The 16,785-nt window shown below is 46.3% G+C and overlaps 1 protein-coding gene across 3 annotated transcripts in view; it reads left to right on the top strand.

Moving 5' to 3' along the window:
• The window catches only part of PPP2R2C (protein phosphatase 2 regulatory subunit Bgamma), a 115,613-nt gene that overhangs the window by 14,229 nt on the left and 84,599 nt on the right, over positions 1-16,785 (top strand). For 2 of the 3 annotated variants that reach the window (XM_054999299.1, XM_054999297.1), the window contains exon 2: positions 11,069-11,163. The exons of the other annotated variant lie outside the window; for it this stretch is intronic. In XM_054999299.1, coding sequence (XP_054855274.1) covers positions 11,097-11,163 — 67 coding nt within the window. In that variant the 5' untranslated portion in view covers positions 11,069-11,096. The remainder of the gene's footprint in view (positions 1-11,068; positions 11,164-16,785) is intronic. 3 annotated transcript variants of the gene reach the window in all.

The raw sequence follows: 16,785 nt of genomic DNA, 5'->3' as shown, positions 1-16,785 counted from the left end.
TTATATCCGAAACCAAAGTCTGATATAAATGTTAACAAGTCTGAAATTTCAGAAGGTTTTCTTCTAGGCAGGCATTTTTTTGCCATAAATGCCATAGCCACTAGACCTCAAGACTCTTTACCAGATTCCCTGGAACTTTGATGTAGTTTGCTTGAAAAATGGCCCTTCCAGCCCCCTTAAAATATTCCCCCTTAGGGAATAATTGGGATTGCCAGGTCTCTCTACCCTCCCGGCGCGCGTGTGTGGGGGGGACCCAACACTTCCCTTCTGCCTCCAGCGTGTGTCTCCTCGAATGCACACAAACTGCAAGCGTGTTCTTGGCTCATGCACGATGATGTCACTTCTGGAAGTGATGTCATAGCGCTGGCCACACAAGTGCTCCTGCACTCTGTGCAGGGTCGATTTGGCCCCAAAGGAAGCACAGGAGCACTCCCGCAGCCAGCGTGACATGTTCCCAGGGTGCCTGCCGGTGCTGGGCAACTTCTGAGGGGCTTGCCACCTCCCGCCAATTGCTGGCAGATTGGCGGGCAAGAGGACAAAACCCCAGGCATTTCCCCACCATTGGCAGGCACCTGGGAACCATAAGAACAATGGAACTGATTATATTTGGAATTCCAAATAAAACCCAAATCAGAATACTATACTAATATTTTAGGACCCAAATATTGGGAATACTGAATATATATGATATTCCAGATATCCAAATCTGAAAAGTACTGATTTTTTTTTAAGTGCGCATTCCTACTTCTGGCAGGCTACTTGGGTGGCTGGAAGATTCAGTAGGAACTTACGTGGCAGGAGAAATCAGAGGTCTCTTTGTTTGTAGCTTCGTGTCTGAGCCAAGAGCCCCTTGTGCAAGGTGTAGGTCCCAAGTTACCTCACAGGGTTCCTCAGAATCCAATTCAGTAGTTCCCTCACATGCTTCCAGGCTCTTGGCTGCTGGGATCTCCCTGGGCATGGACGTGGCTGCCTTCCAGTCTTTCAACGAGGGCAAAACAGGCTTTTACCCTGCCCCTTGCCCCATTCCTCCCCTTGAGGTGCGACTGTGACTCAGTGATACAGCATTTATTTAGAAAATGCATATCCTTGTTGAATTGTTTTTATGTTTTTGTATGTATTTTCGTTCTAGTTTTAATTGTTTTAATGATGTGTTCTTGGTTGGCTTTAGTTCTTTTAAGGTGTGATTTTATTATGAATGTTTTAATTTATTAGCTGCCTTGGTGGCCCTTATGAGAGCAGAAAGGCGGGATATCCATTTTGTAATATAAATAAATAAAATATCCTGCCACTCCAGATACCTGATCAAAGTGACTCACCATTACAATAACAAAACAAGCCACTAAACGGCATAAAACAAACATTGAGCAGCCTAAAATGTTATTTCTACAACAGCCTTCAGGCTTGAAGCAGACCATAAAACAACTGAAAAATTATGGTAACCCTTAGTTAAAAGTCTAGGTTAAAAAAAATGCTTTGGTCTGAGCATCCAAAGGACAGTCAGGTAGGCCTCAGGTGATCCTCAAGGAGGAAGGCATTCCAACGTTAAGGTATCAACAGTGAAAAGTGCTGGCTCTCCATCTGTGTATGTGTGTGGGGTGAGTGCGTGGGATAGAGTGCAGTGTTTGTGGTCTATAGAGGAGGAGGCAGTATTTCAGGTACCCTGAACCCAAGTCTTTTAGGACCTTAAAGGTAAGAACTAGCACTTTTTGAATTGTGCCTGGAAAGAGAGGGACAGCCAGGGATGATCTTTCAGAGAGCCAGTTTGGTGTAGTGGTTAAAGCACGGGACTCTAATCTGGAGAGCTGGGTTTGATTCCCCACTCCTCCACTTAAAGCCAGCTGGGTGACCTTGGGTCAGTCACAGCTTTCTGGAGCTCCCTCAGCCCCACCCACCTCACAGGGTGTTTTGTTGTGGGGATAATAGTAACATACTTTGTAAACTGCTCTGAGTGGGCATTAAGTTCTCCTGAACAGCGCCCAGGGCAACCCTTGGCTTACTGCGTCACTTTGGTGACATCATCACGCAGGGTGGACGGAGGCAGCGTGTGGGGCTGAGAAGCTGCCCACTCCATTCGCCTCCCCACAGGCGAATGGCGTGGGCGGCCTCGCAGCCCTCCGCGCTGCTTTCGCCTGCTCTGCAGGACAGGGGGCAGCCAGCTTGCCCCGCACCCCCTGCCCTCAGGGCAGGCAAAAGCAGCGCGGGGGGCTGCGAGGCTGCCCGTGGTATTCGCCTCCTCGCAGGACAGGGGGTGGCTGGCTTGCCGGGCACCCCCTGCCCTCTAAGGCAGGCAAGAGGCAGCGCGGCTCCCCACGCTGCTTTCGCCTGCGCCGCAGTACAGGGGGCAGCCGGCTTGCCGTGCACCCCCTGCCCTCAGGGCAGGCCAAAGCAGCATGGGGGGCTGCGAGGCTGCCCGTGCCATTCGCCTCCCCGCAGGCAAATGGTGTGGGCGGCCTCGCAGCCTCCCGCGCTGCTTTCGCCTGCCCCACAGGACAGGGGGCGGCTGGCTTGCCGCGCACCCCCTGCCCTCAGGGCAGGCCAAAGCAGCATGGGGGGCTGCGAGGCTGCCCGCGCCATTCGCCTCCCTGCAGGCAAATGGTGTGGGCGGCCTCGCAGCCTCCCGCGCTGCTTTCGCCTGCCCCACAGGACAGGGGGCGGCTGGCTTGCCGCGCACCCCCTGCCCTCAGGGCAGGCCAAAGCAGCATGGGGGGCTGCGAGGCTGCCCGCGCCATTCGCCTCCCCGCAGGCAAATGGTGTGGGCGGCCTCGCAGCCTCCCGCGCTGCTTTCGCCTGCCCCACAGGACAGGGGGCGGCTGGCTTGCCGCGCACCCCCTGCCCTCAGGGCAGGCCAAAGCAGCATGGGGGGCTGCGAGGCTGCCCGCGCCATTCGCCTCCCTGCAGGACAGGGGGCGGCCAGCTTGCGGTGCACCCCCTACCCTGCAGGGCAGGCAAGAGGCAGCACGGGGGTTGCGAGGCTGCCTGCACTGCCGCCTGCACGCTCCAGCAGCTGGGAGCTGCTCCTGGCACCCCCTCCCTGGCGGTATATAAATCAAATGTTGTTGTTTTTGTTATTCTGTTTAGCATATCAAAGATCCTCTCCTTGCTCCTACCTCTCAGCCTCCTTCCCTGCCCAGCACCACACCTGTCCCCTCATCGTCACCACCACTATACATTGTCCTTCAGCCAGTGGGAACGGAAGACTTGCAAGCCACAAGATCCCGTTTTAGCCAGCTGTGTAAAATTTGCCTAAGCATCAAATTCTTAGCATCATAGATGCTTAGCATGATAAGAACATCATTTCTTTAAGCAACACCACAACCACTGCCAGCCACAGAAAAAGCTATTTGGATAATGAGTTTTTTGGTTGCTATGACTGCATTCAGCTAGGGTAACTTTTGAAGTGGCATTTAGAAAAATTACTGTGTTTGCTTTTTTGATGCAGATTTGGCATTATGGGGGCCACAGATGCTCCTTGGCGCTCAGCTTCCTCCAGCAGGCTTTGCAGCTTTATGGTCCAAGTTGGCTGAGAACCGAAGGGATCCTGCATTTAAAATGTTTACTTTCCAAGGATTCTTTCCCCAGTAGGATCTGCCACCAGCAAAAGGAAAATCTGTTGAACCTGGCCCCATTTGCAAGCCCAGAAACTTGTGTGTACATGTGCTGTGGGTGAGAAAAGGAGAGGCATCTGAGCGGATTCTTCCTCCTTTGCATCTTTCCATCGGCTCTGTCCTATTTAGTGCTGACAGAAATGGTCACTGTAACCCCAAGCAGTCAGTTCTCACCCAAAGATTTAAAGTCAGACAAACCTTTAATAACTAAAGATAAATCCTAGAAAGCACATATAATGGGGAGCAATCAGTAGACAGTTTTAGACAGAACCAGGGCTTTTTTTCAGCTGGAACGCAGGGGAACAGAGTTCCGGAACCTCTTGAAAATGGTCACATGGCTGGTGGCCCCGCCCCCTGAACTCCAGACAGAGGGGAGGTGGTGCAGAGGGCAATCTCAACTCCCCTCTGTCTGGAGATCAGGGGGCGGGGCCACCAGCCATGTGACCATTTTGTCCAGGGCAACCCACTGAGTTCCACCACCTCTTTTCCCAGAAAAAAAGCTCTGGACAGAACACTACAAAAAAGTATGAAAAGGTATTTTGCTAGCCAAGCCCATCCTTGCAAAAAACCTATACATTCCGCTTCCTGGGAATGAGTAACAGGCTTTTTCTGCTTGGGCTGGTTTTTGCCATTCTGGCCCCATACTGCTTCAGAGTCCCCCGTCCCCCACAAATCCTCACACTTAACACCTCATTCAGATTTCAGTGCAGTGTTTTCAAGGAATCTCCTCAAATTTTGTGCATGCAGTTATTATCTAGTGTTTTTCTTGATGTGGTTTTGAGTCAGCTTCTTCAATCGTGCAGAATTTTCCTTTACTCCCCCACCCCCTGCCCTCTGTTCCACCCCCCCCCTGCAGATCACTTCTTCCTGATTGGTCTCTCCATCCTCCTCTCAGCTCCTCCCTCCTCCTTTCTCCCTCCCCCTCGTCCCCTCTTTTCCAAAGACTCACCTTTCTTTGAAGGAGAAAACTTAATGATGTTATAACATCATAATGTTGTTATTGTACTATTTGGAGCTTGGCTGTTGTGTATCAGGGATTTTTTAAAAAACAAACATAACGATGTAATGTCATAACAATATAATGCCAGGGTTACTTTGTGTTGTGGTTTCATGGATCTCTTTTAGATTTTCAAAGATCAGCTTTTGGGGTTAAAAGTTCTGTATTTGGGGTTACTCTGTGGCAACACTGCATATGCACCATGTTGGATTTCACTTTTGCCTCTCTTTTGTTTTTGTTTTTTTCCACTGCTAACATCTTGGAGTTGGGTACCTCTGGTCACCATAATGTAATAACAACATGATTGGGCATATGCAAAAGTAAAAAAAGGGTAGCGGTGATGTGATGGCACTGGTGATGCTGATTAGTGATGCCAACAATGACGTTAGGGATCCCATTCCCCCGGCGGGGGTGGAAGATCCCCCACTTTCACATTCCACCCCCTGCCACCATTCACTTGGCCAGAAGGGGAGAAGGGCATGGGAACAGGGCTCCTGGGGGCGGCGTGATGATGTAGCTCCCAGGAGTGACATCATTGCACCACCCCAAGAGCACATGCATACTTTGCAGTGGCCAATTGGGGCCAAAACAGGTTGAATTGGACCTATTTGAGGCCCAATTCGGCCCATTGTGAAGTGCGCACGTGCTCCTGCACCCATGTGATGATGGCACCCAGAAGTGACATCATCGCATGCGAAACATGCTGGGGCCACAAGCCTTCCGCCAGGATTGTAAGGGAACCTGGCAACCTTAGATGATGTCCACACCTCACCACATAATCCTCTTTATTTCGTGGTGGCACAGACAAAAAAAGACTGTCATGGCCCAGTCTGAGGGGGAGGTCTCCTCGGGAGGAGAGGAACCTCGTGTAGCCAGCCAGGACTCCTCAGGAGAAGAGGAGTTCTGTGTAACCAGCCCTAGCCCTGACTCAGCAGAAGCCGGCAATCAGGAGCAACAGCTGCTGGCCAATCAGAGCTTACAGCCAGCAGCTCGGACACCAGCATCCTCTGGCCCCAATACCACAGGGGAAGCTCAGCCAGGGACATCCCAGGCTACGGGTGCAGCACAGCCAGGGGCCTCCACCCCCCCCCAGGTTCACCCACACCCAAAGAACGCTGTAGACAATGCCAAAGACTGGAACTGCAGGAGAGACGGCACAGTGCTCATCTCCTGAGCCGACGCCAGCTGCTGGAGAGCGACGATGAGTAGCATCAGGATGGAGCCCCAGCAGCTGGCTGAAAACCGCGCCTGGCTATAAAAGCCAGTCTGGAGTGACTGCCAGGTGTGGAAGCAATGCGTCGATTATCTGCAACCACTTCCTGGTACCTTGCGTCTTGCTCTTGCCTGCACCTTGCCTTGATACCCTCGTGCTCTGACCTACGGACTGGACTTGGCTTTTGGATCCTAGACACACCCCTGGCGTTTACCGCTCTGACTACAGACTGGACCTGGCTTGTGACTCTTGAACACTCCTCGGCTTCATGTTAGTGCTTGGACTACCAGTTTGGGCGGGCCCAGCCCATGACAAAGGCAGAACCCATAGGGGGATTAAAATCAGTGTGGGGAAAGATAGATAGCCAAAATGAATCTGATCCTTGAGTGACAGCTCAAAAAGAGAGGAGTAAATCGCCTGCGTAGAAAAGGCCACGGACCAAGAATCTTGACACAGATCCTGTCTTCTCACTTCCCAGATCTTGATCTAGCACTCTAATCCAGGATTATGGATTTTCCTGCTGCTGGGAGTTTTCTTTTTAATTTAGTGGTCCAAGCTCAACGTTTCTCTCCAATCCCATCTGAGTAAAATCACTTCATCCAATCACTTAAAAAGTCCAATGACTTAAAAAGTCAGGATAAAAGATGTTAAGGAGCCAAGTGGGGGAAACCAGTAACAATCACTCATGGCTTCATTGACAGCTTGGCCAAATGGTGGAATTATTCTAGGATTCAATTTCCTTTCTTAGCTCAACTAATCAATCTAAATTTCTCTCTCCCTTCCTGGGATGTAATTTAGGATTTAATTGCCTCATCCACATAGAGAAGCCTGTTATTCAAAGAGCAAAAGAGGAATGATTTTGGGAAAGGGAACACTCACTTTGAGGAGGAGTGCATTTGTTTACAAGAGGCCAGAGATACTTTCTCAAGCAAATGAGCAAATGGCTAATTACAAATATGCTACAGATACCCCTTCACTTTACTCAGAGGCTGTATATTCAAAATATTGTAAGATGGTTTTGCCCTTGTTTTCTGGCAATTGGCCCCAAAGCAAAAATCTGTCCAGGCTTATTTTGATCAGTTAGCAATCCCCGTTCCTGAACCTGTCTCCAAGGCCAATTCCAGGTGTTGGGGTGGGGCTTGGCAAAATACTTTTATTGCCCTCCCCCAAGCTTCCATTTACACCATATCTTCCCTTGCTGGTGAGTATCTGCACGTTTTAAATGTCTGCTGCACAGGGATAGTGAGAGCCAGTTTGGTGTAGTGGTTAAGAGCACGGGACTGCTGCACAGGGATAGTGAGAGCCAGTGTCTGCTGCACAGGGATAGTGAGAGATAGTGAGAGATAGTGTCTGCTGCACAGGGATAGTGAGAGCCAGTTTGGTGTAGTGGTTAAGAGCACGGGACTCTAATCTGGAGAGCCGGGTTTGTTTCCCCACTCCTCCACAAAGCCAGCTGGGTGACCTTGGGCGAGTCACAGTTCTCTTGAGCTCTCTTAGCCCCACCCACCTCACAGGGTGATTGTTGTGGGGTAATAATAACACTTTGTAAACCGCTCTGAGTGGGCATTAAGTTGTCCTGAAGGGCGGTATATAAATCGAATGTTATTATTATTATTATTATGAATGCCTTAATTGCAGATGATAGTTTAGTTCAGAACTAACACCTGAGATTCAGTTTGTACAGGTGTGTATATTCGTTGCTCAGTAGCTTATTACAGCAGAGACCTAAACCTGTGCATTAACTTCACTCAAAAGCATTTTGTTTGAAAGTTGTTTGTGGCATTAGATCTATAATGTTTGCTTTGCACGCTCAAATGCTCATTGAGGAATGTGTGAAGTCCTCCATAAGGCAAACATTCTGATTTCACTGAACCGTGCAGATAACAGAATAAGAAACTTCTGATTCCTTTGCCAGTTTGTAACTGAATCACCTAGAACATCTTGGTGTAAGCATGTAAAGGATAACATTGTGTAAGATTAGGAATGATCAGATTTACATTTCAGACTACTGGAAGTCAAATCCTTCTGTTCACGCTTTTGGAAACAGCCATCACTTATGTTGTATAGGGGTTTTAAAAAGCAGGCTGAACTGTCGGAAATGAAATGGGGAGATAAATAGAGGCTGGGCTGGAAATCGCAAAGGACATGCTTAATGTTTATACTATAGTACTGTTCAGAGTAGCTGTTTGAGAAAATGGAGAAGATTCTGTTCAGTTTCATTCTAGGAAGGGAGACATTTAAAATCAATTTGTGTTTAGTCAATTACTCTCCTTTTACCCTGACAAAAATAAAAGCATTAAGAAATACTTCTCAAACAGAACACTTGTGAATTTTTTTAAAAAAAGGATAGTGTGGGGATACTTTTCAGAAGCTGCCTGCATTTTTCTTTCATCTTTGTAAAAACTTTGAAGGACCATTTGTACTATTTATTGTGAAATGATTATATTTGAAGGATTTAGAACACATTTTTGTTTTGTTTTTAATAAAAAGGACCACATTGTCATGGCAAGATGGGTTCTAGATTAACTAAGAATTGAAGTTGCTAGTCTGTTGATTCTGAAACATGAATTCTCCAGTGTTAACCTCTCCCTCAAAGGACTGGATTAAAGTTTCTAAATACATTTATCAGTCATAGAATTGGTCATTTTATGGGTTGATAACTGTTTACAAAACAGGAATTGGACAGTCTGTGCAAACATGCAATTCTTGCAATAGATGGAAATAAGAAGGCGGTCGGATATCTTGCAAGGACTGGAGCCAAATGATCTAAAGTCAGGAGTGCAGAGGAGTTAGCCGTGTTAGTCTGTGGTAGCAAAATCAAAAAGAGTCCAGTAGCACCTTTAAGACTAACCAACTTTATTGTAGCATAAGCTTTCGAGAATCACAGTTCTCTTCGTCAGCTGCATGGTACAGAAAGGAGTGAGCAGCGAGGAGGCACATATGCAGTCAATGCCTTCTATTCAGGTTGATGAAAAAATCCCAGCTTCGTGTATACACTGCAGCATTGATGATGATCCAGAATTAGCTAAGATTACCCAGTTCATACTGGACTCCTGGTGGATAACTCACTGAAAATGTCAACTCAGGTATAAGGGCAGTGGAAAAAAGCAAATTCTGTGCTGGGGATTAAAAGGGGATTTAGACAGATGCATGGAGCAGAAGTTCATCAGTGCCTACTAGCTATGAGTGAATAAAAAGAACCTCCATATGCAGAGGTAGCAAACCTCTGAAACCCAGTACTAAGAGGCAGCATCAGGGAATGGCCCTGTTGGCCCTCCAAGATAAATAGTTGTCCGCTGTGTGAGACAGGATGCTGGACTCGATGTCCACTGGTCTGATCCAGCAGGGCTCTTGTTCGGTTCTTCTTAGAAAAAGGGTCAAAAATAAAATGGACAGTTTCCTAATGCCTTCCCATTGCTGTGCAGCCAGGTGGGAATGTTACGCATAGTGGTTTTTCACTCCTAAAAAGGGCTATCAGATACTTTCTTTTCTATTACTGTTCATTCAACCCAGTGGTCTCAAACAGGCGCTAAGAGGTTATGTTTCGGTAGTTAATGAGAAGCTACCCACATACTGATTGGTTTATGCAGTTGTTTTGTAATGTTTCCATATTTCTATCACAGCAGCCAAAAATCCAGCAACCCTATATGTAACCCATTCGTATTCATTGCTCAGTAGTCTGGAAGTCTCGGCAGTTAGAGAAACAGAATCCTTACTAATTAGGGGGGAAATCAGCTCGTGTCTAAGGGCCAAGCTACACATGACGAATGACACTTGAACAGCAAGTGGACTGAGTGGAGGGCAAGTAAACAGGGAGAAATACACTTGCCATTCAAGTGTCATTCGTCATGTGTAGCTTGGCCCTCAGTTTTAAAAATTCAGGACAGCTTAAAATTATGTGGCCAATGGATTCAATACTATTAAGGTCGCAATTACATGTTCTGTACCTGACAAAACTGCAGATGGTAAAGCATTAAGGCGCACCAACATACAGGCGCATCTATATTCAGGATATGTTAAATCATAAAAATATATTGGGATACGAACTGGTAGGGGAAGGCCAACTGTGAAGGTTGAGCAAGTTCTTCTTGACCTTACTGATGTGCTTTTTGTAATCGAGATGTTTCAAACGAATTCGAATCAGATGTCTTAGCTCATCAACATTTGTTCTCCCTATTAATTCTGCTGAAATCCCTAGGCACATTAGCTTGTAATTCACCAATTTGTCCCAGTTGCTCTTATGATTATCTGATTTAATAAGACCAAGCAAGCTTAACTCCAGATCTGACATCAAGATCTTTAGTTTTAAATTAAATGATATCAGATACTGGAAAATGTATATGGAGAATGTGTTCTTCTTCTTTCGTAATATTAGAACATGGTATCACCCACTAAAATGAATTGGCAGAATGTTGAAGACAAAACGCCCGGTTAGTTTATGGAATTCAGTCCCACTGGATGTGGTGAGACAATGAGAGGCCTGGAAATGGGCTCCCAGGTGTGGCCGTAATTCAGAGCAGGTCTGCAGTGTGAGAGTTGGGGAATTTAAGCTCCCCCGCCCCGGCCACTGCCATTTTCCCGACATGGAGCATATAGACCCTTATACTGCTCTGCATGCTTTCCCCAATAGGGTGAGAGGTTAATAAGATTTTGTAAGAGGTTTCAGAGGAACCTGATAATTTCATCACATAGATTAGTATTGATTTATTTAATTTCTGAGTCACTTTTTGGATCCCCAGATTTCCCTCCTATAGGAGAGACCCCAGGTAGGGGGAATCTGACCTGCTGATAGGGCAAACACATTTTCTGAAGAGGTCAGTTGGATTGAGATATGCTGGGAAATAGGAGAGCATGAACGGTATTTGGATTTGGATATTTTAAAGAAAACCTTTGATATTTACCTCATCAAATGCTTTTTTTCTAAACATGCTGTGAGAAAAGATTCAGGGAGCAGCTAATGAACATAAAATGCAGTTTTCCTCATTGGAAAGTGTCCTTCAGACATCACAGGTTTTACAGAATACACTTTACAAAATCTTCATCCGTCTGTTGAAATGTCACTTGAGAAACTGTACCTGCCATGTTTTTGACTCAGAGTTAGTCCAGAGGGAAGAGCATACAAGGGGTTGTGGTTTCCTTGCCACTTTTTAATGGAGAGGGGATCCGCAAAGTTTCTTTTCTTTTTCTGCACATGTAACATGACAGGTGCTGAACTAACAGCACTGGCAATTGAAGTCCTCTATTTCTCCACAGGACTGGCATAGCATGGGCGGCGGCAGCCATGCAAGCTTCCCCACACTGCCAGGCCAATGTGTCTCAACCCTCTTCTGAAGAGAGCACTTCTGGAGGTGAGTGGGAAGGTCAGTCTCTATGTCTGTCCAGTCATTGGCCCCGGAGCCCAAGGGACTTCATGTTCTGAGGACAGCGGTCCACTCTCAAGTTGCTTCAGACCGCCTTGTGCATGGTGGGAGCCTCATCGTAGGCTTGTTCCAAGGCAGTTTTAGCTTTTTGTTGCTAGGTTGCCCCTGGTGAGCAAGAATACAGCTAATTGGCAACTAAAGGATGAGTTGGGCAGTAGTTGCTTCCTTACCCTTCTACGTGTGCATTCGTAGGCCTAAATTTTTTAATCTCTTTTACCATCTGATGCTGCACCTGTGACCTGTTGCACCTGCACATAAAGGATGCAGCCCTAAGCACCTTTTCCTGGGAGGAAGCCCCATTGAATAAGATGGGATTTACTTCCAAGTAGATCTACCTGTTTAGGCTTGCTCCCATAGAGTCATGTTCTTCACACAGACTTCTGGTCTTTCCTTCCATTGATGACTAATAATAATAACAACAACAACATTCGATTTATATTCAGGGCAACTTAACGCCCACTCAGAGCGGTTTGCAAAGTATGTTATAATCACTATTTTTAAAATAGTAAAATTGCTTGCTGTTTCAAATGTATTCTAAAACAGCATTTCAAAAAATTCAGACGTTCCACCAGACTGCCTCTTATGAGGAAGCTTCAGCCGTGTCACTTGTAGGAACCAGGCAGAAACTGTGAAACCTGAAACTGTGTCCATCTCCAAAATCTAGATGGTTATTTTATATAGTGGGTTATTAGCTGTACTGTATAGGATAACACATCTACATGCACTATTCTAGTATATATGCAAGGGTTAATTAAGCACTGCAGTACATTACCCGTAGCGCTGAGTAGTAAGATGCAGTACTGCAGTCCAAGCTCTGCTCACGACCTGAGTTCGTTCCCAGCGGAAACCGGTTCAGGTAGCCGGCTCAAGGTTGACTCAGCCTTCCATCCTTCCGAGGTCGGTAAAATGAGTACCCAGTTTCCTGGGGGTAAAGTGTAAATGACTGGGTAAGGCAATGGCAAACCACCTCGTAAAAAGTCTGCCAAGAAAACTTCATGATGTGACGTCCTCCCATGAGTCAGTAATGACTCAGTGCTTGCACAGGGGGCTACCTTTACATTACTTTCCAAATTATTTGAAATTATGGCATATCATAATAGTGGGCAGCACGGAACTTGTTGGAAGCATGAAAGTCTCATGCTTCTTCCCCCATACTCACACATCTCATTTGATGTTCAGAGATACACAGATCTTCCTGAAGTTTGTGTTTGCCGGGTGTGTGTGTGGTGTGGGCTGAATCTTTCCAGGAAGGTACAGGTATCTCTGGCTTCCAAGCAAGAAGTAAAGATGTGTGTGTGAGTGAGAGACTTTGGTTCTTTCTCATATCAGAACAAAAGACACACAATATTGGCATGTAATAGAAACCATTTTATGCAGTTCTGGAAATAATCCTTCTAAAAACATTACTGGCCTCTTAAGGAGGCCAAAGGGAAAGTGAAAATGCGTTTGGTGTCTCCCCTCTCACTTCCTTGATAGTTCATTGAAAAAGAGTCCTATGACTCTTATGTTGATGTTGATTAATTATGTTGATATGCCTCTGATATAAACAGTCACCTAAGTGAGTCACAAGAACAATTTATGCTTCTAGCTTTGGACGAAAATTTTGAAACTGGACCAGGAGCACTCAATCATCTTTCATGAATGAGATAAACAGATGTTATATAAGTCAGCTTGGTGTTGTGATTGGACTAAGATCTGGGAGAACCAGGTTCAAATCCCCACTTGGTCATGGTAGCTTGCTGGTGTCCCTGGGTCAGTCACACAATCTTGGCCTATATTACCTCACAGGGTTGTTGTGTGGATAAAACGGAGGAGAGGAAAATAACATAAGCCTCCTTGGGTCCCCATTGGGGAGAAAAGTGGAGGTATAGATTAAATAAAAAATAATAAAATATAGGAATGCTCACAAAGTTGTTTTCTTTGAACCATTTACAGGCTTTGCAATGAATGTTATTTGCACAGATTTTATCTAATAGTGCAGAAGAAGGGTGTGTACTGGAAATAACTTAATGTTCTATCCCTTTGCTTATTTATAACTCTCTTCCATTTAATCTGGTGCTTTTCTTTAGCATTTTCTCCTTAAAATGAAAACAACAAAACACATGTCTAGTGAGAAATATGAAAATTAAAATTGCAGTCCTCAGTAAGGTGGCCACATAAAGCCTTATTTAATTAACTTCCATGGCAGTTTTTAATCAGGAAGGCTGAGATTTAGGGGCATGCTTGTGTATTGTTTTAGGTTATTTTGATCCGGATGGGTTAATATTAAAGATGGTCATTGCTTCTGTCTTTGGGTGATACCAAAATTGTAAATTACCTTACACTTTCTTCAGTAGCTCATAAACAAAAGCCATCTCTGATGAGTTTTTGTTGATGTGCAGATATAATTAAATGTAGTCAGATGAAAGGCAGATGATTATGTATCCAAAGTTCTTTGATAAGAGTTGAAAGTAAATAAGATTTTCTTAACATTCGTTTTAAAGTCTGGTTTCATAGTGTTTTACATAAACCATTGCTGTTCCTGTCACAGAGAACTGTCTGTGTTCGATATGAGTCTTCTGAGAAGGACTAGAGCTCAGTGTGAGAGTTGTGGGAATCTCCCACTAAAAGGATCCCGGAGAGCAGAACTGGGGGGAAAAACCCAGACTGAGGCCTTGCAGAGCTGCTGTTGCTGTGCTGCTGGACCAGTGGCAGGATTCCACTTAAGGCTGTGGAGAAATGCCCTCCACTCTACAATTTAGCCCAATCAGCCGCTGGGACTATACACTGTTCATAGGGTTGCCAGCCACCAGGTGGTGGCTGGAGATCTCCCGGAATGACAATTGATCTCCAGATGACAGAGATCAGTTCCCCTGGAGAAAATGGCTGCTTTGGAGGGTGGACTCTATGGCATTATACCATTCTGAGGCCCCTGTCCTCCCAACCCCGCCCTATCCAGGATCCACACCCTAAATCTCCAGGAATTTCCCAAACTGGACCTGGCAACCCTATGGTGGGAGGCTGGCTACAACCTTGTAGCTGGCAGAAAGGAGGGGGCCAGGGGAATGAGGTATCAATCCCCAAGAACATTACAGATTCTACTGGCTCTGGCCTAAGATGAACAAAAGAGTTACCATCTCACACCTTGTCAGAATGTCACACCTCAGAGTACAGAGATGTGCACAGCCAAATGGCTAGATTTTGCTTCCTCTTGAGGCAGGAAGTTCAGAACAACACCATGGGGGAATCCCAAAGAGCAATTACACATTCCAATAACCTTAGAAAGAAGCTGTCTTCCATCTTTCTCTTCTCCTTGGATGGACACAAGCCATGAAGGACTAAGTCTTTACCTAGGGACTCCATCTTGCCCACATGACAAGCGACAATGGGGATATGTCCCCATTGGGTAGAGCCAGGGTTTTTTTTCAGCAGGAACGTGGTGGAACAGAGTTCCGGCACCTCTTAAAAATGGTCACATGGCCGGTGGCCCCGCCCCCTGATCTCCAGACAGAGGGGAGTTTAGATTGCCCTCTGCGCCGTGCCGAGCAGCATGGAGAGCAATCTAAACTCCCCTCTGTCTGGAGATCAGGGGGCGGGGCCACTGGCCATGTGACCATTTTCGCTGAGGGCAATTTAAACTTTAAAAAACTCCCCTCTTGTTCCAGCTGACCCAAAGTGATGTCATTGTGCAGTCCTGAGTTCCACCACTGAGTTCCATCACCTCTTTTCCCAGAAAAAAAGCCCTGGGCAGAGCCTTGAATGGGCAATACAGGTACAGGATGCAATATATGCAACTCCATGTAGCAGGGGATACTCTGAGAGCCAAACTACAAGTGACAAATGACACTTGCCTGGCAAGTGAACAGACTCACGTGTATTCCTTCCTGTTCACTTGCCATTCACTTGCGCTCCACTTGATCAAGTGGAGCACAAGTGAATGGCAAGTGAACAGGGAGGAATACACGTGAGTCTGTTCACTTGCCAGGCAAGTGTCATTTGTCACTTGTAGTTTGGCTCTCAGAGTTGGTGGTGGCACCAGTTACTACCCAGTTTGTTTTTGATACCCCTCTCTTCCCATAAATAAGGGAAAGGGGCACTGCTGCAGAATGGAGATTTGGGACGGCCGATGGGGTTTTCCTCCCACCCTCCCTCCCTCCCTCCCACCTCCTTCACAAATGGAAATGTTCATACGATTTTTCAAAGATATGGACGAATCTCAATTAAAAATAGATTTTACTTGACTTCCTGTTTGGGATCCATGGAGGTCTAACGCAGCTCCACTTGCGGAGCTGACCGGACTGCCGTTTTAACCGGCCGGCGGGGTGAAAATAGCCCGCGGCCGACTGCTCTCAGGCGGGGAGCAGGCAAAGAACGCTCAAGACCCTAGGGTGAGCTAGATCTCGGACGAGGGAGGGCTCTACACAGCGAGTCTCCCCCCGATCCTTGAGGTCCCACCTTGCGACGGGTCGGCTATAATCTCTGCGGCAGTTTTGGGGCCAATTCGGCTGGCATAAGACCTACATACCCAAGCATCGATTGGGGGAAGAAGCTGAGAGGAGAACTTAAAATCGAAACAGCGATTACAACCCGAGAAAAGTGAAGAGAAGGTAAAGATCATTATCTTCTGAGACGGGACAGATTGATAAAAACAGAGAGGAAAAAAAGTAGATTTTTAAACTGCAACAGACTAGTGAAAAGGAGGGGAAGACTCGGCAGGAATCGAATTTAAAAAGAGACTAAGTTTAAAGAAGTTATTAAAGAAATGGGACTATTGTTTTGAATACCTGTGGCTTTGGAGCTGTGAGAAAAAGACACCATCGCGAGATCTGCTGTGGGAAGACGGGAGACAGGAAGTGCGTAATAACAATAGAGTGGCTGGAGAGAAGCGGCCCTTGCTGGAGGGCAGGAAGTAGGGAATCGCCATTTTTGAAAGGGGAAGGGTCGCGGCTTCAGCGGAAGAGGAAGTAGGCCATCTTGGATTACAAAATCATAGAGAAACCATAGAGAAAAGACGCCCGACATTTTGGACTCTTTAAAACTTAATTTCTATAAGAAGACCGGGACATTTAAAATAGAAAAACGTTAAATTTTACGCCACGGAGTTAAGGAAGAGAGCGGATTCGTGGGAGCGAGCTAAAGCAAGCCCCACGATGTCAAAAAAAGAGTGGCAATCGGCAATAGAAAACCTGGATAAAAACCTGGACAAAAAACTTTTAGATATGATTAAAGAACTTAAGGACACGAAATTGGAGCTGATAAAAGAGGTTAAAGAGGTTACACAGACAGTAAAATCGGAGCTGTCAGAAGTGAAAAAAGGTATGGAAACAATACGAAGTGAATTACAAGGAACGCAGCAGAGAGTTAAAACAGTAGAAGACGCGATGGAGAATTTAGCAGACACGCAACAAACAGAGATGAGATTGGTGAAGGGGAGAATGTCAGTTGCAGAAACTAAACATATGGAGAAGCAGCTACGTTTTCGTGGCTTGCCAGAAGTGGAAGGAAAGTCAGCGCAAGAACAGATGACTGAGGTGTTGGCTGAGTACCTGGGGAAGGAGGAGGAGGAAGTTG

Source organism: Eublepharis macularius, chromosome 15 (assembly GCF_028583425.1).
Source record: "Eublepharis macularius isolate TG4126 chromosome 15, MPM_Emac_v1.0, whole genome shotgun sequence".
NCBI lineage: Eukaryota > Metazoa > Chordata > Lepidosauria > Squamata > Eublepharidae > Eublepharis > Eublepharis macularius.
This window is presented reverse-complemented; position numbering and strand designations above follow the sequence as displayed.